At 55.0% G+C, this 16,421-nt stretch overlaps 1 protein-coding gene across 11 annotated transcripts in view; it reads right to left on the bottom strand.

The window, feature by feature from the left end:
- The window catches only part of DYSF (dysferlin), an 83,100-nt gene that overhangs the window by 39,527 nt on the left and 27,152 nt on the right, over positions 1-16,421 (bottom strand). For 3 of the 11 annotated variants that reach the window (XM_084517597.1, XM_084517594.1, XM_084517599.1), the window contains 10 exons: positions 14,831-15,012; positions 13,656-13,796; positions 12,547-12,576; positions 12,154-12,180; positions 11,304-11,345; positions 8,533-8,634; positions 7,637-7,798; positions 7,297-7,462; positions 6,911-6,984; positions 2,035-2,097 (listed from right to left, as the gene is read on the bottom strand). In XM_084517597.1, the coding sequence (XP_084373723.1) occupies positions 2,035-2,097; positions 6,911-6,984; positions 7,297-7,462; positions 7,637-7,798; positions 8,533-8,634; positions 11,304-11,345; positions 12,154-12,180; positions 12,547-12,576; positions 13,656-13,796; positions 14,831-15,012 (989 nt within the window). Of the gene's footprint in view, positions 1-2,034; positions 2,098-6,910; positions 6,985-7,296; positions 7,463-7,636; positions 7,799-8,532; positions 8,635-11,303; positions 11,346-11,433; positions 11,485-12,153; positions 12,181-12,546; positions 12,577-13,655; positions 13,797-14,830; positions 15,013-16,421 lie in introns of all 11 variants that reach the window. The other 8 variants (XM_084517595.1, XM_084517602.1, XM_084517596.1 and 5 more) reach the window with 4 other exon arrangements.

Here is a 16,421-nt window from a genome sequence, read left to right as displayed (position 1 = left end):
CCGAATATGTTTCGGGTTAATTAGCACGGGCAAGCAAATTAAACCATGCAAACGGCAGCGTCTGAACAGCACAAATGAGGGAACAGGGCCCAGGACAGCTTAAAGGATGGCACTGAGGTCAGGCAGGAAGCCAGGGGTGGAAACTGCCCCCAACCCCACTATTGCCCCAAAAAATACCAGGTTTATTTGTTGTTTGCCCACGGTCCATGGCACCCTATAGCCCCCTGTGCTCTCCCAACAATTATTTGTGGATAATTACAGGGAGGGGAAAAAAGCTCACCAAAAGGCTTGTTCTGAGGCGTTAGGAAGTCATGAGTCTCTTTGGGAATTAGATAGTCCATAAGGTCCCTTCCAGCCCCAGCATTTTCGGATTTTTCTGACTCTACAACTTTGGCTGGGGCTGTACCAGAGGAGCATGAAGAGGGATGGGATCAGGAGGGGAACAAACCTGGCTACAAACAAGTGCAGGCTCAGGGCTTGCACTCGGGCAGGCTCCAGCTCTGGCAGCCCCAAGCTGATGTCAGTGCTGCGCCTGGGTTGGTTCAAGGTTTTCTCATGGTTTTTCAAGGTTTTCTCAGATTTTTCAAGGTTTTCTCAGATTTTTCAAGGTTTTCTCAGATTTTTCAAGGCTTTCTCGACACCCTGCTGGGGAGGAGCTGAGCAACACCCTCGAGATGAAGGAAAAAAGCTGCTGAGGAGCACAGCGAGGGGCTGGGCAGCAGGTCCATGCGATCCCACCACGCTGCCCCTGCTCCAGGGCGTTCACGCTCGCGGTCAGCTCCCTCGCACGCTCCACACCAGGCTGCAAATTTTGGCCATAAAAGCTTTTTTTTTTTTTTTTCCCAGCATTTAAGCAGCTGCAGTCCCTATGCCTCGTTCTGCAGCCACAGAAGATGCTGCTTTCGTGCGAAGATCCCCGGCCATAAAGGAGAAGGAGCCAGGAAGGAAGGCGCACGGGACGCCTTGGTGGCGCGGCTCCCCCGGGAACGTCAGCTGCTCCCTACTACAACACGAGCTTTATTGCATTTAATCACAGCCTTGGAGGGTCCTGGTGCAGGCCAGGAGAAGGGGCTTATTACTGCCTAATATTCCGTAGCTTTTATTTTAAATTAATGGTTTGCAGCTTTTTTTTTTTTTTTTCCTCCTGCGAATTTTTATTTGAAGTAAAATAAAAACATATTCGTGTAAATTAAAAATGCTGATGAACGGGGAGGGGGGAGGCTATTTATGGACCTTTTGTTTCCAGGCTCGGCATCCAGCACTGCCACCCTCTGCACCACAAAGGGAGGGCACAGAGAGAGACCAGGGTGCAGGAGAGGCGCACATGGGGCCACCAAAGCACCCATTTTTACCATACAGAGAGCCAGCCCAGCGGTCAACGTGCCTCCAACCCTGTGCCAGACCTACCAAGGTGCCCCTGGGTGGGCTTCTGCATGCAAAAGGTAGAGTTGCCATGGGAAGCTGCAACCCAACTCTTACCCCAAGTGCTCTCCTAGCTTGGATTTTGCTCTTTTCAGCTTTTTTTTCCACCCTTGGGAAAAAATTGCTCCCCTGTGCTGTCAGCTCTAAGAAGGCAAAGCAGCCTCGCTGCACTTCTCACATCCCCAGAGCCTGGTTTGCTCGGGAATTGCACATAAAGGGAGCAGGAGAAGCTGTGCAAGGAGGAATTCGTCCCTATTTGCCCCGTCTCCGTGCTTTGAGGGCACCATCCTGCACACCTGATGGACCAAGACTGGGCTGCTGACCGACCCTACCAACAAGCTGAAGCCTTCCTGCAGGGAAAGACCCCGACCTCGTGCAGGATCCTGCCAGCCCCAGGAGGCTGAGCAAGAGGCAGCTGATCCAGCCGACCCAGCCTCCTTGCCTTGGGGTGAAAAAGGAGGGGAATCTGCCCTGTTTCTGGGACAGCAGGGGGATCCTTCACTGAAAGAAACACCCCTGTTGGCAGATCTTTAAATATATATACATATATAAACGTACCGTTCATTAAAACAATTAATCGAGCAATTAAGTTAGAAACGAAGCAATACCTACATGAGGTTCGGACCGAGAAGCTGGCATGTTAATTAGTGCTGAGCTGGTCAAACCCTCCGCAAGCTACAAATTAAAATGGTTGGTTGTCAGTGGGGTTAGAGAAACAATGGTCAACAAACATCAGCAAAAGCACATTTCAGGAGAAATTAAAGGATTGAACCCAACATGTTCCACCTTCCCTCCCCCTCCCCAGACCGAGCACCCCCAGGAGGAGAGCGGGGTCTGGGTTACAGCATTCGTTAATGTTCCTCCAGTGAGATAGGGTTTGGGTGGGTGCAAGCAAGGGGTTATCCCATTCTTAGGCTGGAAACTGCAGCAAAAAAAAAAAAAAAAAACATGATATAAAAAAGCCACGAGGGAAAGCTAAGCTGTCCATGTGTCCTGGGACAGGAGAGCATCTCCTGCTGCGGACACCGAGGGCTGGGGTCACCTGGAGCCAAAAGGGGGGCAGCGGGGCTGGGGGAGCTCAGGACCAAGGTCTGGTACCAACAAAACGCCCAGCACAGGTGCAGCTCGTCCTGAAGCTGAACAAGTTTCCTTCAAGGTGATTTTGGGAGCCCCAAGCCCTGCCTGCAGCCTTCAGAGCACCTAAGGCTGCTGGAGACCCGTCCTGGAGGCAGGGCTGGGGCTGGGCGTTGATCTTGACCAGCAGAGCTCGGGTCAAGCAGAAGATGCTGAATTTACAGCTGCTCCACGGGGGAAAGATTTCTCTGGGCTCACTTCCCATTAAAATGGGAGCCCGGCAGAGGCTGGTGCAGGTGATGACAATTTCATGACTTTTATCAAGAAGAAAAAAGCTTTGCAGGTGGACCTCAGGGTTTGGGACCCAGGAGAAGAGCACCAAGGACAAGAGGCACGCAGGGAGCCCCAGCTGCGTGTGCACGCTCAGCACTTGCACAACCAAGCTGCGTGCGCATCCCACAGAGGGGCAAACCCGAAAGGAAGAACCTGGGAGACTTTTGTTGCAGAAAAACTGCCTCTCTGTGAGTCCTGGGAGCTTTTCTTTGCGTTGTTCCTCCCAGTTCACGTGTGCACAGCCGTGTTTTAGACAGACCTCAGGCTGAACTGCCCGCCCCGCTTGGAGGAGGCGGACGGCGGCCCCGGCACGGAGGGGTTTTGTGTCTGTTTGTTTGCTCTCTTTCGGAGGAGGACAACAAAGTGATCCTTTGTTCCCCTCATCCATCAGGGGAGGGACCGGGGCCAGGCTTGGCAGGGATGGGGAGAGGCTCTGGAGCCCCACGCAGCACACCCATGCACACATGCACGGGCAGCTCCCGTGGCCAAGGTCACAGTGCTAAAAGGACCACGGGCAGGGGTCCCAGGAACCGTCCCCAGGAGAAGTCCCAGGGGTGCCAGACCACCAGCACGTGGCTCACCCAACCTCCGACACCAGCAGGGGTGGGCACGGGGAGGGACGGCAGCCAGGGCCAGGATTTGGAGGCTGGGGGAGGGAGATGGTGGGAATTCTGCTCTGGCTTTCCAGGAACGAGCCGCCTCCTCCCCTGCCTGCAAACAAAGGGCAGGATTGAAAGACAAACAAACAAACAGAGGAGAAGCCATCTGGGGTCAGCCGGAGCAATCGGATTCGTGGCAGGGTGTTTTGTTGCTGAAATGTTTGTTTCAGTGAAGAAGTGCCAAAGTTTTGCACTTTGAAAATGCTGAAAAAGAGCGTTTTGGCATTGCCACCTCCCTCTGCCTGCCTCCGCTCTGACCTGCCCCAGGGCTGCGCCTAGGCTCAGATGCTTTTGGTGGGCTCAGAAGTGCCCCAGGGCATGAGGCAGCTGCAGGGGTCCCAAAATAACGCCTGCCTGAGCCCACACAGCTGGAATTACAATGAAAATCTCCTGCTAACACACAGGAGCAGGAGGGCATTGCACTGCTGGCTCTGCAAGGGCAGGCTGGGCAGGGAGGTGCTGCTGTGCTGGGGGAACAGGGCTCTGCCTCCAGGCCTGGGGACACTGCTAGGGAGACATTTCTGACCTTTGCTGGAAATTAAAAAAATAAATAATAAGGATATAATGCGGTGCTGTCATTTATTTTGGTTAAAGGGAAGTCAAGCACGAGCAAGGGCTCACCTCACTTCGCTCTGCATGCCCCGGCTGAGGGACCTCGGCTCAGCCACCGCAGCCCCTCTCCTGCTCACAGGGTGCTCGGAGGCTAGAGGGTCCTTCACCTCCATCCCCTGCACCCATCACCCAGAAATGCCCTCCTGGATGCCTTTGCTAACTGTGGGAGCAGCGAGCAAACCGGGAGACCTGCAGTGAAGAGGCCTGGATGCCGGGATGTGGAGGTGTGCCGCGTTTTCTTACGGACAGATTTATTTCTGCGCAGCCAAAAGCTGCCCGGGAAGCACACAGCAAGCAGCAGAGGGTGCCCAGGGTCACCTAGGAAGGGCTGAACGCCCTTATTGAACACCCAGCCCATGGAAAAGCCATGGGAGCCCCCCAGAGGACCCGCTGTCTCCTGCTCCTGTACCCCACAACCTCACCGCTGCGCTCCTCGCCCGTGGCTCTGGCAGCACCCAGAGAGGGACCAACGCTGCAGGAAGATGTGGGCACAGCCACCAGCCCTGACGGGCACCCCACCTTCTGGTTGTCACCTTCTAAAAATGCCTTTTGCCTCCAGATTGGTAGGAAACCTCGTTTCCTCCCAGCAGACCTGGCACGGAGCACACCAGGTCCCCGTGCTGGGTCCCACCCTGCTGCAGACACAGCGGTGCCCCTAATTTCCAAGGCAAGGAGAGGACAGAGAGCCCGCTATGCTGAGGATGAAATGTTGATTCATGGTGTGGGGGGGTCTCCTCCAGGACAAGCAGCACCCTAAGGTCTCGGGGAAGAACATCAGAGCTAGGGAAAGGGTGATTTCCATGATTGTGGATAGAAAACGCACAAATTTCCCATCAGGGATGCACCCCCAGGGCCATGCCTCGGGTTGTTCCCCCCGTAAAGGTGATTTTTTTTCATTTTCTTATCCAAGCTCACTGCAATAAAAGCCATGGAAGCCAAAAGAAACTTGAAATGGTGCCATTTCTGGTGTGCAAATTGAAGAGCGTGAGCCCTGCATTTTTCTTTCTTCCTTGCCCTCGCCTCCAGGTGCAACAAAATTTGGGGAAAACAGGAAAACAGCGGATGGGTCTCCCGGGGAGACTGTAAGAGAATGAACTGCAGCAAAATTAACACGAAAGCCATTCTTGATTTCTCCCCCCTATAAAATGAAGCGAGGAAAGCCTCCAAATAAAAGAAAAATCCATGAAATCATTGAAAAAGAGATGCCTTTTTGTTAAAAACCCACGCGATCTGATCAGGGCAGTCTGGGCGCTGGTGGGCATGGCAGACCAGGGGAACCCCTGGTACTGTGCTGTGGGTGGGGGCACCCTGGGGTGCTGCCCTGTGCCACCCGGACACCAGCAGAGGAGGGGATGGTGCAAGGTGGGAGCCCCCCACCCGCAGAGCAGCAACGTGCTGCAAGAATTGGCCAAGGGAGGGACCTGGTATGGGGGTCCCCAGCTGGATGCAGGGGGGTCAGCACCCTCTGCAGCCCCCGCTGTGCCCACCCAAGCTCATAAAGGATCTTTGGGGCAAAAACAGAGGTTCCCAGAGGGAATCACAATTCTCTCTTGGGACTGTGCAGGTGTCTTTGCAGGCTGAGCAGCCCCGGCTCCCTCAGAGGAGAGAAAATAAAAGGTAAACGATAGATTTCAGAACACACCAGGAAAAAAATCATCCATCTAAAATGAAATCCGGGTACATTTTGCTATTAAAAAATCAGAACTGATGTCATCACAGCTCTCCAGAGCTGCAGCTACCACACCGACCATCATCACCCCACCTGCAGCACCAGGTCCCGTGCCACAAATGCCACCAACTTCCCCCTGCTGCCACCAGCCCAGGGCACAGCTGAGGGCAAGCAGCCTCCTGAAACCCTGCCAGCACCACCAGTGCCCTCTCCACATCACCTCCTCGTGCCACAAAGCAGCATCTTTTGCCCGGCATCACCCAGCAAACCAGGGGTAAAGCCATGCGCCATGTCCCAGCCCTCCTGCCCGTGCTGTTCGGTGATGCCCTCGCTTTTCTGTCAAGTGCTTTCTGCACTGGGCTAGAAAAGGTGTTGCTTTTTTATTTGTAGCAGCGCAGGTTCCCGTTCCAAGCCTCGTTTCGCCGTGATTTTTGCAGACATGCTCCAGTTACTTTGCTGATACAAAGATGAAGCACAACTGTAAACAGTCAAGACAAATCCACCAACGGCAAGGACACGGAAAGGCAATTAGGCCTTCAGCTGTATTTTCTCTCTGGAGCTGCTTTGCCCTCCCAGTGACACTTGTGCAGTCGGGCCAGGGTTTCCAGACCCTCTGTCGGGTCCCCACTGGCTCTGTGCATCAAGGCACACGCTGGCCCTGAGATGTCTCTGCCTCAAAAAGGCCACAGCTGCATGAGAAAATGCGAAGCACCAGCAGCACCAGTGCCACCAGTGTGGCCAGATATTGCCAGGAACACTTTAGGAAGGAGCAACAGCAGCCCCGGTGGCACGACCTACAAGGCCAACCTGCAGGGCACAGCTGCAGGCAGAGGGAGGTGGGTGTCCTGCAGCCCCCAGACTCACGGCATGCCCAAATTTGCTTTCTGCAACAGCAGCAACACGTTTCTCCTTCATCAGCTCAGCTCAAGCACATCCAGTTGCCATCCAGCAGCCCCAGTACCCACCACAGCCCTCTGCCAAGAAACCAGAGCTGCAAACAACGAGCAACATTGGGGAAAAGAAGGCAACGACCAACCATGACCCCACGTTTGCACTGATCTCTGCCCAGCCCTGCACCCAGACAAGTCCCCCCACGTCAAAATGCTTGCAAAGTAAGAAAATGTGGCAACGTTTCCCATACCTGGGCAGGAAGAAGGGGCTCTTTGTCATCGATGTCAATGAGGACGTCGTCCCTGGGTGTGAGGCTCACGTCATCTGCAATCGGAGCCAGCACGGGCATGAGCAGGACACCCAGCTGCTACGGACCCCAGAACCAAACCCAGAACCAGATCAAGCTCCAGGAGCAGCCTCGGCCATGCCCAGAGCCCTCGCAATACCCAAAGCTCACGTCCATGGGGCTTGGCCATGACACAACCCACCAACAAACCCAAGAGCCAGACTCTTCCTCGGCACCTCCCAGGCCTTTTACAGCTGTGTTGAGCTAAAACCCACGCACACAGCCACCCTCAGCTCCTCCTGGGGCAGGGTGAGGGGGGCAGCTGGTGGTGGGCTTGGCACCACGGGTACCTGCGTGCTCCTGGGGCCCGTCGGCCTCCTCGTGGTAGGGGTCGCAGTAGAAGTCCTCCAGCGAGCGGATGGTGCACTGCCCCACCACGGGCCTGCGGCCGAAGGGCCGGTTGTCGATGATTTTGATGATGATGGGGGGGCTGTACAGGCTCTCGCTGGGCAAACGCTGCGGGAAGAGACGGGGGGGAACACGTCACTACGCACAGCACCCACCCCAAAACTGCCCAAAGGGAGGCGAGGCTGAGCAGGGCAGAATCAGCTCGAGCCCAGGGGTGTTTTATAGGTCCTCAGAGGTCCGTTCCCGATGATGATGGTGACCCCGTGGGGCCGAGGTCCTCACCACCTCCATGAAGAGCACGCAGACGTCGAAGTTGGGGTTCTTCTTGACGTTCTTGATGACGCAGGACTGCACGAGCTGCCCGCCGCACTCCACCAGCAGGCTGGGTGAGGTGACGCTGGCCAGCTGGTAGCTCTTCAGGTTCCTCAGCCCCCAGGCCAGGATCTGCAGGGTGAGAGGGACGGGAGGACAAGGCTGTTAGGAATGTTTTAACAATTCGTGTCCATAAAGAACAGTCCTGTCTGCCTCTGGGCCCCGCACTGGCAATTTAATTCTTGAACCACAGAGGCAGTGCGTCCCAGTCTCCCCCTCATTCTAGTCCATTTATCAAGCCTTCAGAAAATACTCCTCAAATTTATGAACCTGTTTGCTTTTGTTATCCCGGACTTCTATTTCTAACAGTTACAGCCTTTTTTTTCTGTCTTCTTCGAGATTGACTTAACACGGCTATAGGTGTGACTGTCCCTGTGAATGGCTGGTGAGGAATGTTTTAATTACTCGTGAAGTGTTAGTAATGAATATGTATTAGTCTAGGAGCAAAAAAATCAGGTGCTTGATGTAACTGGTGTGCGTCCCAGTAGAGCAGAGACTCCCGGTGCACCCAGAGCTGTTTGCTTACCTCTATTCTTTTAATAAATCTTATTTTTTTTATTGAATCCTATTTTGAAGACTTAGCCATTTCTAACAAGACTGAGCCAAACTCATCCCCCTGGGTCTGCCCCCAGCTTCTCAGCAAAGGGAGGCAAACCCAAAGGTTGGCCCACCGCGAGGGAGAGCCAAATCCTCCAGGTGCTGCGAGGAGAAGGCAGAAAAAAACGGTGCTGGCTGGATCCTATGCCCACCAGATCTTCTCAGCTCCCATTTTTGGGTCTCACCCCCGTGTGCTCCCCACCACTCACCTCGATGGCCGTGCGCTGCAGGACCGGCTTGATGCCCTGGGGCACCATGTAGATGTTGGGCTCCCGCTGGGGCGGCGGGTACGGCAGGTCGGAGTCTGCAGACTGCGGGGTGGAAGGGTGATAGGGTCGGGGGGGGCACCAGCCCCATCGCATCCCTTTAATCTGACCCCAGGAAAGACCAAGCACCTCTTGCTTGGGAGAACTGAAGGGAACTGAGAGGCATCTCCTGCCCCCAAACGAGGCACAGTCTCCTCTGGGGGAGGAGGAGATGAAAGCACATCTATCCCAGCCCAGGCTGACGGTGAGGTGGTTATGGGGAGGGATGGAGAGAGGATGAAGCAGCAGCAGGGGGAGAATTAGTGGAGTTGGAGTTAGCTCCGTGCAGTGAGCGCACAGCCCCACGGGCACAGCACGATGGGACGCAGGCTGGCATCACCCCCGCTGCAAGAAGGGGCACACGACACAATCATTCAATTTGGGCTGGGAAAGACCTTCACGACCACGAAGTCCAACCAGCAGAGGTTATTATTCAAAGTAAAACGCCTCTGCCACCTCTCAAGGCCTGAAAGCATGGGATTTTTATTGCTGTGTTGTGTGCGATGTATAAATTTATGTTATTCTTCTGCGTCTGTGTTCCCACCTTGTATCTTCTTTTGAGGGAATCGGAAGCTTTCCTGAGCTAGGGCTGCCTTTTATCCTAACAGAGCGCGGCCCTGATCCCACTGGTGCTGTTGGATTCTAAGGAATTTGAGAAAATATGTATCTGGTTTTTATAATAATAAAGGAATACCACCAACTCGCTAAAAGCACAGTTTACAGAGCTACGTGGCTGATGCTAAACTAATTAATTACTAACCCTACGAATCCCCAACAGTCCATCTGCTCTGCTAAATGTAAAGGTTCAGGGGAATGCCCACTTGTTGCCCATCAGCTGTCCCTACAATAGGGCAGTTCTGAATTAATACTGAAAGTGGTTGGATATAAAGTACTCCTGGGATACTAATGGCAGGAGTAACCCCAAGTCAGCACTAAAAAGTATGTTTTTGTGGGGACTTTTGTGATAAGATTTAAGATCCCATAAGAGAACGATGCCAGCCCCAGGACAGGGCTCAGGTGCTGGCAGAAGGAGGATTGAGACCAAGTCCGGACAGCAGGTGAGGGACCCAAAATTTGCCTTCAGAGAGGAGGAAGGAGGGAGCCAGATTTCCCTGGCTGCTGACGGAGGATGGGCTCAGAGCCCTTCCAGGGTTTGGGTTCTTCTTGACCTGGACCTTTGAGTTCAGACTCACCGAAAAGGCAGGAATGAAAGCAAAACCTCTAAAAATGCATCCCTCAACCAAGGGCAGTTGGAACCAATTTAGGAGAGCGGCATCCTTTTCAGGCTGAAGCATTATTGCATTAAATTAAGCGTGTATGCATTTCAAGTATGGGACTGGTTGGGGTTTATGTGCATGTGCAGATGACTGCACTACAAAGGGGTTTTCCACGGTGGCATGCTGGATGTACCAGATGTTAAGCTCTACTTTGCAGTGGCAGCTGCTGCTGGCTGCTGAATTGAATTTTGTGTACTGGGTCAGGCTTGGGGTGGCAGGATGGATGGCACGGCCCTTGGAGAGCTGTCCCCAGGTTCATTTGTCACACACTGCACGTAGAGCACATCAAGGTGCCCAAGCAGGGGCTGAAACAGGACAAGCCTCAGTCTGTCCTTGCTTGGTGAAAAAAAAAATAATAAAATTGTTTCTATCTTTAATTGTGCTTCGGTTGCATTTTAGAGGCTCACCGGAGACACAGCTGGAGAAGTCAGCCCATCTCCAAGCCCTGAGGAAGGCTCAAAATATGATGTCTGTTCCCCAAAAGGGAGTACTTTTCCCCTCTAAATTTCCACGGGCACAAATGCCATGTGTTGCGTTTCCTCATAGCCATTGGACTAAAGATTATTTCATTTTTCCTGTCCTCTGGCAGATCCGTAAGGGAAAAGGGGAAAGCCTTGGGGAAAGAGCTCCTGCTTGCCCTACCAGCAGGGTCCACCAGCAGCTTTGCCAGCAACAGCACCCGGCTGGCTCCCAGCACTGCGATGCCTCCAGTTGGGGCTGTGCCTCTCCCAGATCGCTGCTGGAGCATCAGAGGTTTCACCAGCTGGGACAGAAAAGGGGAAGAATCCTGGGGATGGGCAGGCACAGGGAGGCACCTTGGAGGATTCAGGGTGATGGTGGGGAACAAGCAACTCCCAGACACAGCAAGAGGGACAAGACATCCATGCAAAGGCCCGTGGGGGCAGCTGGAAGCTGAATTTCTTTGAGTGGGGCCAAGTTGGGGGGAATCAGAGTGGAAGGGAGCTCTGGAGGCCACCTCGCCCAACCCTGCCTTTCACGCGGTGATAGAAGAGAGGTGAGCGAAAATCCACGTGGCTCAGCCCAGTTGAAACAATGACTGGCAACTTCTCCCTGTTTGAGCAATTCAAGGTTAAAGCTAAATCCCAGTGCGTTGAGGGGATACGTCCTAAAAGGGCTGCTCCCGCTTCCACCAAACAGAAAGGCAGGAGAAGGTCTGGTGCCAGCCAGGCCATCCAGCCATGAACCCAAATTTGAGGTGTGCATGAGCCTGGCTGCCCCCAGGGGCTCTTGGCATTGCTCTTTGGGATGCAACCTCAGGGACCTGGTTTGGAGGGGGCTCCTGCAGGGCAGGGGGTGAGGCCAGGCTGCGTCTGGATTTGCTTTCTGGGCAGAGGCAAAGGAACAGAGGGGAGCCGAGTGTCCGAGCATAAAAGGTACCCATTGAAGGAGCCCCTCGTAGAACAAGGCGGGGGTGCAGAGCTGTGGAGTGCCCAGTCCAGAAATGGCAGTGGCAAGAAATGGAGGAGAAAGAGCAGAGAGATGGTTACGTTTACACGAGCTCAGCCACCTCAGCACACGTGGAACACGAAGACGAGCCCTCCCGCACCACCAGGAATGGCTGATGGAAGAAACTTCCACTTTGGGTGGAAGAAACTGATTTTTCAAAGATGTGTTCATGCCATCCAATCCTTCAGAGGGTGGCCAAGCTCTTTCCATGCCCCAGATTCCTCATCGCATCAGATTTGGGGGTTACCTGGCTCCTAGGGCCACCACAGCACTCAGAGCGTGGTGCCCTCGTTCAGCTCCCTGCCTTGGGCTTTCCAAGACGCCAGCCCACCCTGGCAGTGCTCGGTTCAGCCAGCGATGGGCTCTGCAGGGTGTACAGCTTTGTCTGTATTTCGTGTAGAGCACACGGAACGCACCAGCACATGCCACAATTCATGGTGAATTCCCCCCAAAAAGTTGCAAGCTTTTCAGGGTGGGATTCCAGCTGAGGTCCAGTGAGAGGTCAGCGCAGCATTTGGGCTTTCACATGCTTTGTTTGGCCAGGTGGAACATCAGCAGACCTCATGCACACACACCCCACAAAGGTTAATTAAATATCACCCAACGTGCCCTGCCTCGGGAGCCCTTTTTGAGTTACAGGCAGAGCCATCCACCCGTCCTGCTGGTCACCACTCGTTACTAAAATCCTGATGCAATGACTTTGACCCATCTGAAAAGTGCCTGCCCTGTGGATTGTAACAATTTCCAAGACGTGGAGATAAAAAAAATCTTCCAGACTCACCTCATCCAGACTGGAGGAGAGCTCGTTCTGTTTGGAGAAGAGACAGAAAGTCGAGTTAGAACAGCTCAAAACCATACGCTTTTAGGACTTTTAAAATGCAGCTGATAGCCAAATGGGAAAAGGATGCTGTCCAAATCTCTGCCTCCCCTGGCTCAGTGTAAGAAATCAGTGGAGGTGACTTAAAACCTTCAAAAGGCCAGCATCAGTTAATGCCTTCGCTGGGCTTTTGGGTAGGAAGCGTGCTGGGAAGCACAGCTCTTTGCAATGGAAATGCTGAATTTTCTCAGGGCAGGAATACGTCTGCTGAGACCCAGCAGCTCTTTGGGGCAGGGGAGCGCAGGGGACAGTTGGAGGTGAAGGGCTGAGGAGTTACAAGCAGGAGGGAGGCATTACCTCGAAGCCAGGGATGTGATGGACAGCCGGCTGTGGAGAAGAAAAACACACAATTGTCGTTTGCACTCCTGGAGATGAGAAACGTTTTGGAGCTGGGCTCTGCCTCCACCAGGCTGCCTTCGGCTGGGATCAAGCGAGGTCCTTGCACAGAACCAAAACCTCTCCCACCCAGTCCTGCAGTGTCTGCATGGGGTGAGGAGGCAGCAGAGGCAGCGTGCAGATGATTCAGCCCTGTCCTGGCAGCAGAAACCTCCCCGGTGGCACACAGCATCCCCTCACCACCTCCCCTGGACATCAGCTCCCGTATTCCACCGGTGGCTGCCAACCTGCCCAGCTCCATGCAGCCAGAATTGGTGTATGGCCGATGTCAGCATCCCCATGTGGGCACATCCCTGGTCCCCCCAGTAGCCCCAGCACATCCCCGGCAGCAGCAGCAGCGTGCAGGAGCAGCGCTGGGACCCACATGGCAGGGAGAGAGGAGGGATCTGCAGGACCCCGTTCCCAATTAGCACCTGGGGGCCGGGAAGGGGAAGCAGGAGGGGCAGATGGAGGCTCCCATCCACTTCCCTTGGCACGGAGGCAGAGCTGGGCTGCAGCCAGTGGAAAAGCAAGGGATGAAGAAGGTGGAAAGGGAACGAGAGCGCACGGGGCACGAAGAGCAGCCTCTCCAGCCCGGGCTGGCTCCGCGGTGCAGCCTTCATCCCCTGCGGCTCGTTAGGTGAGCAGCCAGCAGAGCTGGGCAGCTTGCTGCAGCAGCAACCGCCCACCGCAGCTCTCGTAAATCCCCTCCGGAAATTAACTCTGCTCCGAGCAAAGGGCAGCGAGCTGGGGCTGGATGCTCTGGGCTCCTCCCGCGGCGCAGAGGTGCCAAGGCTCGGAGCAAAGTGAGCCTGGCCAGGCTGGCTGGATGGACGCAGCACCTCCCAAACCAGCACCCCAAGGCTTGGATCCAGCACCAAGCCTCTTCCCAGTGCTCTGGAAGCTGCGGAGGGGCACCCGGAGAGGCGCTGAGCCCAGCGGGGGTAACAGCACCGAGCGAAGGCTGGGAAAGTGCTGAGACACAGAGGGAAGAAGCCAAAACTGCAGTCAGAGCAGGACAGGGAGCTCACCTTCTCCCTCTGAATCAGCTCGAAGGATGCCAGCAGCTCCCCGACGCTCCTGCTGCCCTTGCTGACCGGGTGCCAGGAGAGCCGTGGCGAGCGCTGCAGGCTGGGCTTGCACACGCAGCGCCCCATGAACTCGTCCGCACCCTGCAAGGCAGCAGAGGGACAGGGAGCTCCCCTCAGACACCAAACACGGCTCTGACCCACGAGGAACCCATCCACCCAAAGAGGATTTCAGATGCCCGTACAGACCCAGGTTTTCCAGCTCCTTCCTTCCTACTGCTAGGGCCAGAAACACGCTCTTTTTGCACATTTTGGCTTAAACGGGAGGTGAGATTTCTCTGCTATGGCACAATTTCAGAGCAGGAGCTCTGAGAGCGACACAGAATGACAGAATACAATGGCAGAGCACCCCGAGCTGGAAGGGACCCCAAAGATCATCGAGTCCAGCTGCTGGCCCCAGGAGCAGGACCAGCAGCTCCCAACGAGCCCATTTGCAGCCCCCAGCTGGACCTCCAGCTGCCACCCCGAGGAGCTTCCAGCTTTCCCAGGAGTGACAAAAAGCGTGATAACTTAGGTCCCAGCACAGCAGCTACAGGAATTGAAGCAGGACCTTGGGGTCAGCAGTGAGGTCAGGGCTCTCTTTGCAGGGCACGACACCACCTCCACCCCGAGAGCCCACGTGGAGGGAAAAGAGGAGAGGGGAGATGCACCGAGATGTTCCCGAGGTGTTGGCGGTGCCGTGCATTCATGCACTGCTCTTACACGGGGTCTGAAAGCCTTCCTGCCCTTGTGGCATTTGGGGTTATCTCCAAAATGCCATCACTACAAGGCACTTTGGATCCTGTGGGCTGCTGGGCAAACAGTGCATGGTCCTCCTGTTCCCACAACTGCTTTCAATCCTGTCCCAAGCTTTTTTTTCCACAAGGAACCATGGCTAACGGGGCTGCTGTGCAACACAGCACATCCCTGCAGCCTTGGAAACTACAGCAGGGCACCACGGGCATCATTGGCACAGCCACTCGCTGGATTTTTATCATCCAAGAGTCCAGGTTGGTGCCTGAGCCAGCCAGAGATGCTACAGCTCTGCACCCCGGAGGGCAGGAATGGTGCTGGGCATTTCTCCCGTTTACCCCAGCACACTCATACCACGAAGGCTCAGCTCATGCCAGTGCACTTACGTAGGTGTCGTGGTCGTATATTTCCACCACGATGTTGGGAGGGGACTCGGACACCTTCTGGGGGTCCCCGAAGATCTCAATCTCGTAGAAGATGAGCGTCTGGTCCCAGGTGGGGTTCAGGGTGTTCTTCACCACCACCGTCTTCTGGCTTTGGTGGAGGAAGGAAACGATGGCATACGGATCTGCAAGGGGCGGTGGGCAAGAGGTTAAAGGCTGAATCAGACCACAAACAGGCTCCCCTCGTGGTTTTTGCAGTGCTGTCTCCCTCTGAGACCCCCCAGGTCCTTCATGAGGAGAGGAGCAGTCCACCCCCACCCACCCAGGGCACCTGGAGTTCTGCAAGTTTCTGTCCTTTTGAGCCTAAATCCTCCCTTTTCAAGCTCAAAAGTCTCAGCTTGTGGAACTGCTCCTCATAAAGGGCCAGTCCAGACCTCTGCTCATTGCAGCTCTTTTTGGGGCAAGACAACCACAACGTAGCACACAACTTAGCAGTTTATCCGTGCAGAAACCTTCATAAAATCAAAGAATCCACACAAAAACCTTCCTTCTTCTCCGATGCATCTTCCCTTCCTTAAAAACTTTTAATGAAGGATTTTGTCCCAAAACTTTCAGATATCCCCTGAGACCACATAAACCAGAGCAACCCTGTCCCAGTTACCCCAGTTAGCTGCTGGGCTGGGTGGCTCCAGGACTCCCCAAGACCTCACAGCCACCAGCCCCATGCAGGTGCCTCACAGAGCCCAGATTTTGGGCACATTCAGGCACTATTTGGGGCTGTTCTCACATCCTCACCCCCACCTGGGGCAACACCACAGGCAGGAGCAGTGAGGAGCAGCCTCCATCAACAGCCCGAGCAATTAACACAGGAAGCCTGAGATCAATTAGCGGAGGAAACCTGAAATCTGAGTCCCCTCCGACACCTTCCCTTCCAGGCAGCCTCAGGAAGGCAGGACAAGCTGTGGCAGAACAGGGACCGAGGCCAAAATTGTGCCATGGGGTCACGCTGTAAGACCCCATGGGGGCTGAAGACCCTTTTATATTTGGCAAGAAGACCCTTTTACATTTGGGGTCACGCTGTAAGGCCCCATGGGGGCTGAAGACCCTTTTATATTTGGCAGCACCTACCGGTCCCTGTTGAGGATGAGATCTCCAGGACGGGTGCACCTCACCTGACCCAAAAAAGGCTCTGGGCACCTGCACGTCACGGTGGCCAGAGACCTGATGGACCCTTGGAGAAGGACACGGGCCAGCCCTGCTCTGGGCAACCAGCCTGATGTCCCACCACAACACGCAGGAACACCACAGAGCGCACGGAGAGCCACCAGCACGCTCTGGGGTCCCCCCCAGGTCACCCCAAATCCAGCCCCAGGAGAGCTGCTGGTGGCCAGGAGCACGGCAGACCCCATCAACGCTCGGCACCACACAAACCCCACAGTCCCAGGAGGGGACCCCAGCCCTACAAGAGCTCTCATGCCCCCCACACAGAGCACAGGGAGCTGACAGGGGCGCACACCAACCCCTGCATGCCCTGGGCATGGAGCTCAGCCCCAAACACCCCACAGCAGGCTCTGGCGGAGCAGGGCAGCATCCC

The sequence above is a fragment of the Aythya ferina genome, assembly GCF_964211825.1.
Source record: "Aythya ferina genome assembly, chromosome: 4".
Classification (NCBI taxonomy): Eukaryota; Metazoa; Chordata; class Aves; order Anseriformes; family Anatidae; genus Aythya; species Aythya ferina.
Note: the sequence above shows the minus strand (reverse complement) of the source record. Positions and strands in the feature narration are given on the sequence as shown.